Source organism: Lepidochelys olivacea, assembly GCF_965140295.1.
Source record: "Lepidochelys olivacea isolate rLepOli2 genome assembly, chromosome: 2".
Classification (NCBI taxonomy): domain Eukaryota; kingdom Metazoa; phylum Chordata; order Testudines; family Cheloniidae; genus Lepidochelys; species Lepidochelys olivacea.
In genome coordinates, this window is record NC_140412.1 from 64,561,504 (window position 1) to 64,578,170 (window position 16,667).

Consider the following 16,667-nt stretch of genomic DNA (forward strand, 5'->3'; position numbering starts at 1 on the left):
TCCCGATCCCCAGTTTGAGAACTGCTGCTCTAACATGTTAATTCTGTGACTTGGACCCATCTGTCCAAGACACTTGAGACTGGATTTTGCTTCCCATTTCTATTGATATTCCTCTGACAAGAATGCTTCTCTTATCCCCAGTTATTGAAGAACTATCACAAGTGGAGAGCTGAATGCCCAGAATTAAGTGCAAATTTACAGCCTTGCTCTATTCTCAATCTCCTGCATGCTGGTTACCATGGAGTCCTGAGATCAAGGGACCCACGTGGCAGCAAAGTTCTTATTTATAGAATTGGTAAGTAACAATTCTATGGCCTAGACATTGCCTACACATTGTTTTGTGTACTGGTATAACTCTCTTGGTTATGGGTGTGATTTTTCTATCAACATAATTAAACAGTACAATCCCTTAAACTGGTATAGCTTATTTCCCTCCCTGTGGATATAGGTGTGCTAGTAAAGCACCACCTTCATACTATATAACTGTATATTGTAGAGAAGTACTCAGATGGGAGAACTCCTGAAGCACTTGATTAAGTGAAAACTCTAGTGATAGCCAGAAACCTCTTTAATTTTTCACTATTTACCTATGAATATCTATCTCATTTAACATACCTGGATAAAGTAGTGTTTGTTTGCTGTTGAGAGAGAGAGAGAGAGAGAGAGTGTGTGTAATAGCTATCTGCCGTGTTAATTATTATATTTAGCACCCCACCATAATTAGTTATTTCTATTACAGTGGTTCCTAGAAAACCCCGACAAGAATCAGGGCCAGACTGTGCTAGAGACAAGTAACACAAACCTTGTCTTCACTAGGAAAAAAGGTGCATTTTTAATGTGTTAGCTAAAATATGTTCAAATCTTAGTGTAGACAAGGCAGTTTCTCATTTTTAACACATATTGGTTGAGGTGAATCCTAGGAGTATCCCTCCTAGATATTGTACTGTGGAGCTTTGGCCAGTGACTTTACAATTTAATTACTACTGTCACTGCCAAACCTAGAGGATTCTTGAAGCAAACTTTGCAAGATTCTTTTCTGAAAACTTCCCGGCAGGTTCCTGCTGATAGTAGAAATGAATTGCAGAGAGTGGAGTGATTGTGCAGAGTAGAAGAGGAGCCAGAGGGGTGTAGAGTAAATAGTTTCTGTACTGACAAAATTACTTATTGCAGAACAGGAGAGGGCTTGAAGGAGGAAAAGAAAATGACTTCACACTCCATATTGCTGTTTACTCATTTTGTATTTGAGGAGTGCATTAGAAACAATAGCCAGTGGGAGTATATGTATACAGAATATCTGTGTGGTAATACAGTACAGTCTATTTGTTCTTCAGGACGATGGGATCCAAAGACGTTTACAGCATATGATGTGTTTCGTGTAAGCCTTATCACATCAGAGCTCATTGTAAAAGAGAGAGAGACACAACGGAATGGAGTCAAGGCTATCTTTGATCTTCAAGGGTGGCTATTTGCTCATGCATTTCAAATCAGCCCAACAGTGGCCAAGAGGATTGCTGCCGTGCTCACAGTAGGTTTGATGCTTAATTTTAGTTTCTTTATTGCAATAGTCAAAATGTTTCTACTGTAAATTATGGCACACTTTCCTTTTGTGTAGGACCTTGTCATGGTAACACCGCTTGAAAGAACAAAATAGTGCTATTTAGAGCTATTAGAAGTGAGACACACTTAAATGATTTAAATCTAAACTTTATTTGATTTGCCTTCAAATTGTTATAATCAAGTAGTGAATATCCTCCAGATTCTAGTTACATATTTAAAAAGTCAGTAAACTTCCATAAGAACTCAATAAAAATAATAAAGCCAATAGCTCATCTCTGTAACATTAGCCAACTAGATAGTGGCAGGCTTCAGACTAGCAAGGGTTTGGGTTTGAGGCTTAATCAGAGTTAGGTCATTGATCTTTTGGTGCAGCAATCTCAGCTTTTCTGATAATATTTCTACCTGAGAATTTCATGAAACCAAGCCTCACAGAGCATCTACCGTCTTAAATGTGGGAATTCTTACATGGTTGGTTACTCTTACGATGATTCTACCATCTTGGGAAAAATCTCACTAGAAAGGCTGTTCTTGTGAAATATTTCAGCTGTACCTGAACCAGTAAACAGGTCCCTGGTATCTTTAGAATTTGTTTTGGGGGTGGGGAAAGAGGGTGCCTGGTTAAATTTAGGGATTTGGATCTAGTACTCCGATGCCAGAAATTCTTTGGATGTGAGGTGTCTACTTTCGTATTTACCCTTTGTTTTTCAAACATTTAAAAGTACTACAAATAAGGCAGCAGAGAAAATAAATCAAAACTATAAATTGTGAGTAGTGCTTCTTAAAATTTATAAATTTATTTATTGCAATTCTCTATCTATTCCTCTCATCATTTTCTAAGTTGGGTTGACATTTTTCACACACAGGTTTCTTCTGCTTTTGCTTGGCAGTTCAGGCAATTCAGGTCCCTTTCTGTCACTGTGACATTTTAAAGTAACACGTTATGGGCCAAGATTTAAAAAAGTTAATTTCCTAAATCCAAATTTAGGAACATTTAGATTTAGGATCCTAACTTTCAGCTCCTATTTTTTTTTAAACTTTACTGTAATAGCTCTTGTAAAAATATGATCTTGCACTGCATGAACAAATATGAAGACATAGAGAGAGAGAGAGGTTAATTGCAATGTAGAAAGGGAAAAATAGCATCAAAATAATAGTATTGCCTCTTTTTGACCCAAGTAGTTAGTCCAATTTCAGGGTGCTGGGAATGTTCCAGTTGGAAGCAAAAATTGATAAAAGTCTGGTATTCTCTTTGTTGCCATCTTGTTTATTTACAAGGAATGTACAAAGTCCTGCTTCTCTGGACACAGAAAGAACTAAGAAGACAAGCGGTTTCTTAGCTTCCAGTCCCAAGCCTCATTAGCTAGCAAGAGCATTTAATTGTTATGGACTATAGCCTAATCTGAACTGTGCAGTGCCCATAGCTGTGGATCTTGAAAAAATCTGTTACCACAGATATGGGTAAAAGCAGATTTTGGTGAGATTACATAGCAGTGCTCATTGCATACATTTTACAAGATTAGAATCTGATGCTTAAGTTTTTATCCCACTGTTTCAAAAAGTTCCTAAAAACAGTTACATTTAGCAAGCTATTTTTTAATTCAGATAAGAGCCCATCAATCTGGCCCTATCCAACATGATAAGAAAAGAGAGGCTAGTGTGATATTCATGGAAAAAACATTTATGATCAGTATCTCCAGTTCACCTCTGGAAGAAGTAGAAAAATTGTAGTCAGCAGAGCTGTAGCAATGAAATGGGGCATGAATGGAGGCCTCTTCTCCCTCTTCTTAAACTCTGTGGTGATTTTGTTGATATGTTTGCAGGATTCCTTTCCACTAAAAGTTCGTGGCATCCACTTGATTAATGAACCGTTATTCTTCCACCCGGTCTTCGCTCTAATTAAGCCCTTTCTCACTGACAAAATAAAGGAACGGGTGAGTGAACATAAATACATATTTCTTTTTTTCTACAATAACAACTTCCATTTGGATCTGGGTTCTGCAGTGCCTGAGCACTGAGTAGGATAAATCAGTTTTATACTTTCCACTTCTGTAGAACTTTCACTAGGGGAATCTTTAAGCACTGTACAAATATTAAATATTTCAGAATTACAACACACTGGTGAGGTTGGTCTTGCCGCCATTTTTACAGATAAGGAACACTGGAGTGCCAAGAGGTTAAATCAGTTGCCCAGTGTCATACACCAAGTGTGCAGTAGAGCTGAGCATAAAACCCAGATCTCCTGAATTTTGCTTCAAGCGATAATTATTACTCAGTGGGCACTGACACTGCTCCTCTCCAAACATAACGGAATACACTGGTCTTGCTCCAAAGAGCCTATACTGTAACCTGAACACAGACTCATGGGTCAGGCTAAAGGTTCAAATTTCAACTGACGCAAAGTTGTTTTTTAAAATAGCTTTTGCGTGACATTAAATGAATTCATAGTTGATGTTTACTTAACCTAAAATCCCTGTTGTATTTGGGTGTAGTGGCACATCAAGCATTCCAGCAGGATTGCTCTTGCATGGCAAGCTGTGTGGCAATTATTCCAGGCAAAGTAGGTAGGAGTGACTCTGGTTAACGGCAGCACTAAGCTGAGGAAGAGGAGAAAAGAGTGAATGAGAGAATAGAGAAAACTTCAAAGCTGATGAAGTGGAACAAAAGCAGCCTGAGGTCAATAGTTAGGGCTAGACCAGGCCAGGGGGTCTGGGAAGCGACTAGCTCAGGTGTGGGAAAACTACGGCCCACAGGCCGTTAAGCTGGCTCCTGAGCCACATCATGCTGCTCAGCCCTGCTCCAGCTGGGGCGCTGGGATGGAGCTGCACAATGTGGCTTGGCCCTACTCCGACTGGGGTGCTGGGTCGAAGGCCACACCATGCAGCTCAGCCCTGCTCCGGTGCACCATGCGGCACGGCCCCGCTCTGGCTGGGGTGCTGGGTCAGGGGCTGCACCATGTAGCTCCCAGAAGCCGTGGCAAGGCACTGCTCTGACTCCTATGTCCTCCAATGGGAGCTGCAGGGGCGGTGCCTATGGATGGGGCAGCAAGCAGAGCCGCCTGGCCACGCCTTTGCATAGGAGCTGGAGAAGGGACATGCCACTGCTTCCGGGAGCCACTTGAGGTAAATGCTGCTTGGAGCCTGCACCCCCTGAACCTCTCCCCAAACCCTGCCCCAGCCCTGATCCCCCTCCTGCTCTCCAAACCCCTCGATCCCAGTCCAGAGCACCCTCCTGCACCCCAAACCTCTCATCCCCAGCCCCACCCAAGAGCCTGCACCCCCAGCTGGAACCTGCACCCCTCCCCGCACCCCTGCCCCCGCCCTGATCCCCCTCCTGCCCTCCGAACCCCTTGGTCCCAGTCCAGAGCACCCTCCTACACCCCAAACTCCTCATCCTCAGCCCCACCCCAGAACCCATACCCCCTTCCACACCCCAACCCCAATTTTGTGAGCATTCATAGCCTGCCATACAATCTCTATTCCCCGATGTGGCCCTCGGACCAAAAAGTTTGCCCACCCCTGGACTGGCTTCCTGTTAGCTTCAGAAGGAGGCGTTGCTTTCTCACTCTGTCTCTCAGATCTTGCTCAAGAAGCCCTGAGCACAAACGCACTTAATTGAATGTTCATTTTATTGTGCTTTGATACAATAAGTATCAATAAGTATCAATAAGTGCCAATCTTTAAAAAAGGGAAGAAGGAAGATCCTGGGAACTACAGGCCAGTCAGCCTCACCTCAGTCCCTGGAAAAATCATGGAGCAGGTCCTCAAAGAATCAATCCTGAAGCACTTGCATGAGAGGAAAGTGATCAGGAACAGCCAGCATGGATTCACCAAGGGAAGGTCATGCCTGACTAATCTAATCGCCTTTTATGATGAGATTACTGGTTCTGTGGATGAAGGGAAAGCAGTGGATGTATTGTTTCTTGACTTTAGCAAAGCTTTTGACACGGTCTCCCATAGTATTCTTGTCACCAAGTTAAGGAAGTATGGGCTGGATGAATGCACTATAAGGTGGGTAGAAAGCTGGCTAGATTGTCGGGCTCAACGGGTAGTGATCAATGGCTCCATGTCTAGTTGGCAGCCGGTATCAAGTGGAGTGCCCCAAGGGTTGGTCCTGGGGCCGGTTTTATTCAATATCTTCATAAATGATCTGGAGGATGGTGTGGATTGCACTCTCAGCAAATTTGCGGATGATACTAAACTGGGAGGAGTGGTAGATACGCTGGAGGGGAGGGATAGGATACAGAAGGACCTAGACCAATTGGAAGATTGGGCCAAAAGGAATCTGATGAGGTTCAATAAGGATAAGTGCAGGGTCCTGCACTTAGGACGGAAGAACCCAATGCACAGCTACAGACTAGGGACCGAATGGCTAGGCAGCAGTTCTGCGGAAAAGGACCTAGGGGTGACAGTGGACGAGAAGCTGGATATGAGTCAGCAGTGTGCCCTTGTTGCCAAGAAGGCCAATGGCATTTTGGGATGTATAAGTAGGGGCATAGCGAGCAGATCGAGGGACGTGATCGTTCCCCTCTATTCGACATTGGTGAGGCCTCATCTGGAGTACTGTGTCCAGTTTTGGGCCCCACACTTCAAGAAGGATGTGGATAAATTGGAGAGAGTCCAGCGAAGGGCAACAAAAATGATTAGGGGATTGGAACACATGAGTTATGAGGAGAGGCTGAGGGAGCTGGGATTGTTTAGCCTGCAGAAGAGAAGAATGAGGGGGGATTTGATAGCTGCTTTCAACTACCTGAAAGGGGGTTCCAAAGAGGATGGCTCTAGACTGTTCTCAATGGTAGCAGATGACAGAACGAGGAGTAATGGTCTCAAGTTGCAGTGGGGGAGGTTTAGATTGGATATTAGGAAAAACTTTTTCACTAAGAGGGTGGTGAAACACTGGAATGCGTTACCTAGGGAGGTGGTAGAATCTCCTTCCTTAGAGGTTTTTAAGGTCAGGCTTGACAAAGCCCTGGCTGGGATTATTTAACTGGGAATTGGTCCTGCTTTGAGTAGGGGGTTGGACTAGATGACCTTCTGGGGTCCCTTCCAACCCTGATATTCTATGAATAAGTCTTTGTGTCATACACATTTGCAGAAAAGCCTGTTTAAATGTTAAGAACTAGAGACTGGAAATGAAACAAGCATTTGGCGGGAAGTAGTGCATGAGACTTCAAAACAGCACTGAAGAAACAACAACAAAGCGGTTCTACTGATATTCTTCAAAGTACAGGCTCTGCATCTGATGTTTCTAACCCCAGAAAAAGCCTTTGAGGTGGTTGAAATAATTACCCCCATTTAGAAATGTTTTATCTTAAGTGTTGTAAACTAGAAATAAATGTTAATATCATAGAATTATAGAAATGCAGGGGTGGAGGGGACCTCAAGAAGTCATCAAGTCCAGTCCCCTGTCAAGTCCTTACACAGGAGTAAGTAAACCTAGACAATCTCTGACAGGTATTTGCCCAACCTGTTATTAAAAACCTCAAATAATGGGGATTCCTCAATCTCCCTTAGAAGCCTATTCCAGAGTGCAGCTACCCTTATAGCTAAAGTTTTCCCTAACATCTAACCTAAATTTCCCTTGCTGTGGATTAAGCCCATTACTTTTTCTCCTACCTCCAGTGGACAAGAAGAACAATTGATCACAGTCCTTTTTATAATAGACCTTGACATACTGAATGGGAAGTGAGAGGGGACAGTACCTTGCATGATCACACCCTTAGGGCTGGTCTAAGCACAGCATAGATGGGGTATGCATTGTATACCCCTACCTGAAATAGTTAAATCGTGTAAACTAGGCCTTGGTTTCTACATTTGCAGCAGCATGAAACACAAGTTGCATTTCATCCTGAACTAAGCAGTGAATAGCTGTGAGTTTGGGAGCTTTAGGAGAGTATAGTGAAGTTTATTTGCACAGTGTGGCAGTGAACGTACATTAAAAGAAGTGAGGATACAGTGGATTAGTGAAATCTAGCTTGTGCTTCAGTTCCCACACCTGAGGTTCTTGCCTTTCCAATGTCTTCACTAACCGCTGTGGGATTCAGATGGAAGTAAATGTATGTGTGTATTATGAAAACTGGAAAGCCATTTTTAAACAGCTTTTCTTGTTTCAGGTGTATATGCATGGGAGTAATTACATACAGAGTCTGACGCAACATTTCCCAGCTAGCATTCTCCCACAGGAGTATGGTGGGGAGGATGTCTCCATTGAAGACCTTTCCCAAGAGTGGACTGACTTCATAATGGAATCTGCAGATTACCTTCAGAGTATTTCTCTGGTTTTTCCAGTGAAGCAACCATATTAAAAAGTAACCTCTTGGTACTGAGGCAATTCATTAAAACAGAGAGCTGCAGTTAATTCCTAGTATTATGATTGCAAGCCAGAATGAACTTCAATCAGAAATTTTTTATTTAGATTTGTCATTACTTTAAAGGGACCTGTATAAAACTTCTGGTAGATCATTGTTGCGGGAAGAAATGCCCCATTTGCTGCATTTTTATATTTGTACTTGATATCCTCTCCAAGCAATTACATCTCAGTTAGAGTTGCATCTCAGAACTAAAGGAGAGATTCATGAGTTTGATATTTAGAAGGATAATATGCAGTACTGTTTGTAACAGATTATATATGTGCCCAAAGGCTGGATAGTGCTGCATGTAGGATACTGCAGAGAACAATATTCCTCTAGATATGTTCTCATGGAACTCCAGTCTGTGAGGATTCAGTACAAACCATATGCTCAGCTCTTGCACTGTAGCTGCTCAAGTTGATGCACTGACATAAAGAGCCAAATGATTTCAAGAGCTGCAGGGCAAGTCTGCTTTGGAGTTACAGTCGTTTGGCTTGGAAGCACATTTGTACAAAGTAGTGATTTTTCTTAGGCCTAATGTTAGCAGGGAATGGGGCTGGTCTTTGGATTGATTCTCAGGGAAGTGGATTTCCAGTCAATTCGCATAGCTGAGCTTGCACTTTGGATGAAAACTGATCAGCAGTGGTGGAACATTGCTGTGCCAGCGGCTGCTGTGAGCAGCACATAGCCATGCAGGCATTTAAGTTAGTAAGCATCTAACATTGTAAAGGGATAATCAACTTGGAAACTATTAAAAGATCACGTGAATCACAAAGAGGAGGGGGGCAAATGGATTAACTTAACTTTGAAAAATAATTTTTCTTCCCCGGCAACAAATGTTCTGTTTAGATAAGTTACAAGGCAGCTCCTGTGAAGTGCCAGACACCCTTAACTCCTACTGTGAAGTCCTGTAGAAGTAAAGGGTGCTTAGCAACGCCCAGGACTGGGCTGTTTGAGGGGAAGAAAGTAGGTCTCGCTTCATGGATTTGACCATAGACATAAACGTGTCATGTGGTTTCAGTATTCTCACTGAATACTGTTGCTGTTAGATGCCAAGCACCTTCCTTTTTATTCCAAGAGATGCTAAGGGTATTCAACATCTCCTGTGCCTGGGCATTTTGCTTAGCACTGGCAGAAGTTTTTTACTTAAATGTATTTGATACTGACCCCGATGCCTCTTCAGCTATTACAGGCAATTGAAAACTTTCCCACTGTCTTTACTAAAAGCGGTTCTTAAAGGGACGCAACCAGATCCAAATTACATCTTTTAACAAAATGAGATATTTTCTTACCTGTGTTACACAGCAATAACATAGATTATTTAAACTGAAAGGATTTAAACAATGAACGTACTTTGATTTTGTTTGTTTTTTAGCAAACTAACTTCCTAGCTCTTATTTCTTATGGATTTTTGACAAGGCAGAAATTGTTTGACAGATGTATTAAACAGCTCTTAATGATTCCTTATGGACCCTAATGTTAAAAGCATTTATAAGGACAATGTCTTTTGTAAAGTTGACTCAAATGTTTATTTTGCTTCTCTTGGAATCATCAGTAGATTTGATATTTGTACAAACTTGCTATTTAAAATGAAGAGGAAGGAGAAACTAAGAGTGCCATATTAACATATCAGTAAAGTCTTCTGTAAGATGATCAATGGTACTGCTCAGGCCGTTTCATCAGCAGTAAGAGCGCTCTTAAATGGTAGCTATGGTGTGGTCAATGCCAATGAACAGACGCATTTTAAAATTACAAAGCCAACATGGACATAAGAAACTTTGTTGCCTCACCCCCACGTGCACAATTTTTTCTTGTTGTCCTGGACACCTTTGGTCTGTAGTCTGTTTTAAAATATTTTAACCTTCAAATTGTAGTTCAAAGAATTTTTCATTATACTTTCTTGTCAGAGATTCAGCTTAGAGCATGATACAATAATATCCTCAGGTGCAGGAGGGGTCAGGGGGGCGGCGCTTACCTTGGGTGCTGCGGCTCCCAAAGTGACCGGCACACTCCTTTGGCAGTGGTTCCTAGGCCGGGGGGGGGGGGGAGGGCGGCAGCGGAGGTCTCTGCGCGCCGCTGCCTGCAGGCACTGCCCCCACAGCTCCCATTGGCTGCAGTTCCCAGCCAATAGGAGCTGTGGAGCTGGTGCTCAGGGCTGGGGTAACGTGCAGAGGCACTCCACCCCCAGGGGCCGCAGGGACATGCCAGCCACTTCCAGGAGCAGTGCGGCGTGGCGGGAGGGAGACCGTGCGGGCAGGGAGCCGCCTTAGCCCTGCTGCCCTGTTGCTGGCACATCTCTGCACGCCCCTTGGGAGGAGGAGGAGGGCACGGGGTCTCTGTGCGCTGCCTGGGGCGGGGGCAGCATGCGGAGCCGCCTCCCCCCACCAGGGGCATGCAGAGACATGCCAGCAGCCAGCCGCTTCCGGGAGTGGCATGGGGCCACCGGCCACCATGGAATGCAGGCAGCCTGCCCGCCTGAGCTCTGCTGCGCCACCAGCCGGGACTCAGGAGCAGGTTGTCAGATGAGATTTGTCCTGCATTTTGTGGGGCCCCTGTCACTGGGGGCCCCGTGCCACAGCACGGTCTGTTTCATGGTAAATCCTCCCCTGGTGGGATGACCTCTTCAAGGAGATCCCTGTAGTGATTTCATCCCCGCGCCCCTGAATTTGCTGGAGCCCAGACCCCACGGGCCCATACAACTCCCCACCCCGAGCACAGAGCAGCCATATTAACATATCAGTAAAGTCTTCTGTAAGATTAGATGATCAATAGTACTGCTCAGGCCGTTTCATCAACATCAAGAGCGCTCTTAAAAGGTAGTTGAGTTGTCGTCCATGCCAATGAACAGAATCATTTTAAAATTACAAAGCCAACATGGAAATAAGAAACTTTGTTTCCTCACCCCTACATGTACAATTTTTCTTGTTGTCCTGGACACCTTTGGTCTGTTGTCTCAGTTTTAAAATATTTTAACCTTCAAATTGTGGTCAAAAGAATTTTTCATTATACTTTCTTGTCAGAGATTCAGCTTAGAGCATGATACAATAATATCCTCAGAGAAAGGAACTTTTGGAAGATATTTCTTCTTGTTTAAAGGGAAATAGAATAATTACCATAGTTGGCACCTTGTACAATGCACAGCTACACTGAGCTACACAACTCAGATTCTAAACTACTGGGGAAAAATGTTTTTCTAATGAGAATTGGAAGCTGATGCTTTTCCGTATACTGCTTTAATTTTAGTTCCTTGGAAAGAAACTCCATCAAGAAATTGTTTGAATTAATTGAAAGTTCAGTGCTTTCCTATGAACATAAAAGTTTATATTGTAGATATTTTACCTGGCAGAGACCAAACCTATTCTCAATTATAAATATGCAGCCCTCTTTACTTCATTTGGGTCGCATGCTTGTAAACGAAGAGGTGTGGGGCTTTGGTTTTGTGCTGAACTAAAATTGTAACCATTCAGTTAAAAAAAACCCACACCAAACCCATGTTAAATGGTGTTGCGAATGCATTACAGATATTGGCACCTCTGCTGCGGTGTGGCTGTGATTTACTTTCTTCACGGGACTCTTATTTGGCTTTTAATGGTTACGCCTATTGTATCACAACAGAGTGAACTGTCGTTTGATTTGGGTCTTACCTCAACAGTGAGTTTTGTCAGGTGGGTGGAAGGGCTATTATTTTACACCCACAGAAGGAAGAGGAGGCACTTTGAATTGCAAAGGACACATATCTTATTGCACAGTGATTGAAGCAGGAGAACCTCTTTAAAGTACTAACTTTCTATAAAATGCTGATGCAAATATAGTTTGCTACTGACTGTCAGCACACTGTAATGTAAATTGTTTTTGTAATTTTGTACATGTTAGAATACCTTTATATTAAAAAAGTAAACTTAATATAACATTCTAGGTGGATCATGCAGTCTTGTTGGTCTGTCTCTCTCAACTTTTTATTAAGAAAAATTTACAATTAAAGATTAACGTACTATGTCAAACATTGCTTATTATTTAATCAGGATCAGGTTAATAATCAAAGTACCTGGCTAAAGATTCTGGCTTGCTGGCTGGAGAGTCATCCTGCTCCTCTGAGTATGCCAAAGTGGGTGACCAAAATTCGGAATCCTCTTTTTGACGCTTCTCTTATGTACATACTTTGTGTGAAAGCTTTTGCATTACAAAGGCAGTCCGTATTTTGCAATACCACATTTCCAGAGAAGTCACACTTTTCCCAGTAATGTTCAATACAAAGTCTTGCTGCTAACAGTAAAAAAAGGAAATTAATTTGTTGCTCTCTTTGAAATGTAGAGCCTCTCCTGGAGCATTAAGGAAGCAAGTCAGCTCTGGGAAGCTGGTGCTTTGCGATAAGAGGAATCTCTTTAATAATTTCCTCCCAAAACCATCTACCTGAACACAACTACTACATGTGCAAGTATGTTCACGTTTTCCCACAACCCCTCCACTTATTTGTCTGTTTTTAAATGCTTAGGAATTATGGAATAGTGTAAGCATTCCTTTCCCAAGTAGCTTCTCTTTCTAGCTACTGCTTGCAATGTTAACAACAAAAGTAGGTTGTCAATACAGCTTCTAGCAAAATGCATATAGAAAACTGAAAAGTCCCCTCCAACTACTGTAATAGATTAACTGAGGAATAAAGCTGTCTTTTCAGTTATGGTCCATTCAACTGCCCCTTCAAATGGCATCAAGAAAACAGAGATAACTTCTGCACCCCAAGTAAAGTCATTCAGGTCCCTTAGAAATAAGGTTTGTCTTTCATTGTTTTGTATTTAAAACAAGGTGCTCTGACAGACAGCCACTCAAAGTCCCTTCTTCACTCATGACAACCTGTGGCAGGCCAGGCCCTGTTGACTCCATCTGCAAACTGTTTAATGTTGTTTCTGGACTCCTCACCTGACTGTTGCTCAGACCAGGAGTCTGCCTTCATTAGAGCTCTAGGATGGGATTTTCAAAAGTGCCCTAGATATTGCTCTACAAGGGACTTCTCTCTACCTGGCCACTCCACGGACCCATGCACATCAGCTCCCTAACTCCAGTTAGTGGCAAGGTACACTAATTTCTGCAGGCATATAGACTATCCCCTTCCCGCAAGGGAAGATTGTCTAATATAATTTTAGGGCCTTCAGTCCTGTTCATCTCTCCACTTCCCATGTGGGAAATTCCAGCTGTTCAGCTGTACTCTTTCAGATCACTTCATTCCTAAAGCAACTTATCCATTGGGTTGGACAGTCTCACCTAAACCCACAGCTAGCAAGCACAGAAGAGCTACTGTAGTCTGACTCTGCAGCCCTGTTCGAAAACCTCCCAGATTCTCAGCTACCAATGCCAAGCTGTCCACAGGGTGTGCAGAATAGGTTATTCAGGTTGGTTTTGGCACAACAAGAGGAGGCACCTACAGTTCTGCCTTTAACCTCCTGCTTGTCTCTCTACTGAAGCTTCATGCGAAGAAGCTCATAGCAGCAAGTGTAGTGGGGATCCATATCTTGGATTAACTCCATACTCCAAATTTAGAGGAGCTTGTGTACAATTCCTTATGAACAGGCTAGTAATCCACCACCAAAAGATTGACTTCAAACATGAAAAAGAGATGGAATTGTAATGTTGCACCCCATAATGCTTTATAGAAATGCTTATGAATGTAAATGACATAACTGGACTATGTTTTATGCTACATGTGCCATGTAACATATCTCTGCAAAGGTTATGATCTACTGAATATATTCATCCTATTTGTATGCATGTATCATTTTTGTATTTGAAGTTATGAATATTGGCTGTATACTTGTTTAATTTTAAGTAGCCTCAGTGAAGCATTTGGTCAGTTTCTTGAGAAAAGATTATTCTCAGTAAGTGCCCAATCAAGAAACACTTAATCTGACAATAGACTTTGATAGACGCCAGTCCACATCTGAGCTTTCCTGGGAACATACCTGTAGAGAACTAAGTCATGCATGGACACGTGACTTGCCCAGTTGACTCTGAAACTCCATCTTGTAGAGGGGACTGTGCACAGGGGGAGGGAGGGGTTTCCACCCACAAGAGAAAAACTATATAAAGTCCTGGGAGACCCCTCCATTTTGTCTTCAGCTGGCTCAAGGTAGCCTCTCCACCCCCAAAAGGATACCTGAAAGCAACTGGAACAAAGGATAGTAACCACAGGAGTGTGAGTGATTGCCGGTCCCAGACTAGAAGGCGGATAGTCTGTAAAAGAAGCTTATTGGAACATCTCTGAGAGTGAGATTTCATCTGTAATCACTTTCTTACTGTATTAGGCTTAGACTTGCGTGTTTTATTTTATTTTGCTTGGTAATTCACTTTGTTCTGTCTGTTATTACTTGGAACCACTTAAATCCTACTTTTTGTATTTAATAAAATCACTTTTTACTTATTAATTAACCCAGAGTATGTATTAACAGCTGGGGGGGGCAAACAACTGTGCATATCACTCTATCAGTGTTATAGAGGGCAAACAATTAATGAGTTTACCCTGTATAAGCTTTATACAGGGTAAAACAGATTTATTTGGGGTTTGGACCCCATTGGGAGCTGGGTACCTAAGTGGTGGAGACAGGAACACTTCTTAAGCTGTTTTCAGTTAAGCCTGCAGCTTGTGGGGGACGTGGCTCAGAGCTGGGTCTGTGTTTGTAGCAAGCTAGTGTGTCTGGCACAACCAAGCAGGGTTCTGAAGTCCCAAGCTGCCATGGAAAATGGGCTTAGAGGTAGTCTCAGCACATCAGTTGGCAATTCCCAAGGGGGTTTCTGTGATCCAAGCCATCCCAGGAATATTAATGTTCACTGCCTAGGGAAAGGTCACTGACATTGTTATAGATGAAAATCATTAAAAGAAGTCAAGCAAGAAACACAGACTTAGTCTTTTATCTGGAAAATGCTGAGAAATGTTCATCCTAATGCAAGGGTGGGCAAACTTTTTGACCTGAGGGCCACATCTGGGTATGGAAATTGTATGGAAGGTCATGAATGCTCACAAAATTGGGGTTTGGGAGAGGATGAGGGCTCCAGCTGGGGGTGCAAGCTCTAGGGTGGGGCCAGAAATGAGAAGTTCAGGGTATGGGAGGAGCTGGGGGTGCAGGAGGGTGCTCTGGGCTGGGACTGAGGGGTTCGGAGGGCAGGAGGGGGATCTGGGTTGGGGCAGGGGATTAGGGTTCAGGAGGTGGTCAGGGGTGCAGGCTCTGGGCAGCGCTTATCTCAAGCAGCTCCCAGAAGCAGTGGCAAGTCCCACCTCTGGCTCCAATGCAGAGGTGCGGCCAGGTGGCTCTGCATGCTGCCCTGTCTGCAGGTGCCGCCCCTACAGTTCCCATTGGTTGTGGTTCTCGGCCAATGGGAGCTGCAGGGGCGGTGCTTGGGGCGCGGGCAGCATGCGGAGCCGCAGGGGGACATGCCACTGCTTCTGGGAGATGCACAAAGCGGGGCAAGTCCCCAACCCTGCTCCCTGGCTGAAGCGGGGCAAGCCCTGGACCCCACTACCCGGCAGGAGCTCAAGGGTGGGATTAAAAAAAGGGCCAGATGCCACCCCCCCCCAGGCTGTAGTTTGCCCCGCCCTGTCCTAATGGCACAGCTGGTTCATTGTTTTATTACTGGTATTATGGTTCTATTTGGATTATTGATTAATGAAACATCAGATAACTCTACTCAACTGGTGTTTATAAGATAGATCAGCACTGCATAGAATGGGCTAATACTTTACCTAGTTCGGAGGACAGATTTTCAGCTTACATTCTGTTTCAAGTTGATTGCAATTCTGTGGGGTTTTATATCCTGCTTTTTTACTTTTTTTGCAGTCATGATTACCCAGACCACACGTCTTAACCAAGTAATTCATTATACCCTTTGCAGCTGGGTCATGGGATACAGATGCTATGATTATGGCTATAACTTTAGCTTGGAGGTCATGGTGTTCATGGTATAATGAATTGGAATCAAGTCCATGACAAACCCACCCCACACTCACCTCACAGCAGTGGCTCCTGTCCTGGGGGGATGGGCCCAACTCTCCACTCTGGACGTTACAACCTGGTGCATGTGGTTACAGCATCACTCAAGGTTGACACGTGCTTCCCGCTGTAGATGGAAACTGAGGAGTGGGGAGCCAAATTTGATTGGCACACTTAGCACATGGAGTCACAGCGCCATTCAGGTGTTGTGTGTCTGTCCCTCTGTCTCTATCTACAGAAGACTGAGAGAAGACAAGATTTCAAGGAGGAGTGTATAATCAAGGGTACCAAAAGCAACTGAGAGGTCATGGAGGAAGAGGATGGAGCAGAGACATGGTAGTGGTGGAAGGCAAGCTGAAATGTGCATTTTCTACACTTAGGAAAGAGTGAAATTTTGCTTGCATGTAGCAGTCAAGGCAGAGGATGTAAAGCAGCAACACTCAATTAGAGCTACCTGTGGGCTGATTTGAGAATTTTATGACAAGAGGCGGGCCATTTGTGGGGGGGAGGGATAGCTCAGTGGTTTGAGCATTGGCCTGCTAAACCCAGGATTGTGAGTTCAGTCCTTAAGGGGGCCATTTAGGGATCTGGGGCAAAAATTGGGGATTGGTCCTGCTTTGAGCATGGGGTTGGACTAGATGACCTCCTGAGGTCCCTTCCAACCCTGATATTCTATGCAGAAGGCTGACAAAATAAACAAACTTCAGTTGGCACTTAATAAAGACCTTGATTGCCACATAAATATTAGAGTTTCTATCTTTTAACAAAGTATAAAAATCAACATTATTACC

The 16,667-nt window shown here is 43.5% G+C and overlaps 1 protein-coding gene across 2 annotated transcripts in view; it reads left to right on the forward strand.

Annotated features, from left to right (window-relative positions):
• TTPA (alpha tocopherol transfer protein) overlaps window positions 1-14,316 on the forward strand; it is a 28,436-nt gene extending 14,120 nt beyond the window's left edge. Inside the window, exons 2-5 of one of the 2 annotated variants that reach the window (XM_084619347.1) lie at window positions 142-295; window positions 1,332-1,525; window positions 3,378-3,488; window positions 4,576-4,666. In XM_084619347.1, coding sequence (XP_084475473.1) covers window positions 142-295; window positions 1,332-1,525; window positions 3,378-3,488; window positions 4,576-4,632 — 516 coding nt within the window. In that variant the 3' untranslated portion in view covers window positions 4,633-4,666. Of the gene's footprint in view, window positions 1-141; window positions 296-1,331; window positions 1,526-3,377; window positions 3,489-4,575; window positions 4,667-7,666 lie in introns of those variants that run through there. The other variant, XM_084619346.1, reaches the window with a different exon arrangement.
• The last annotated feature ends 2,351 nt before the right edge of the window (window positions 14,317-16,667 follow it).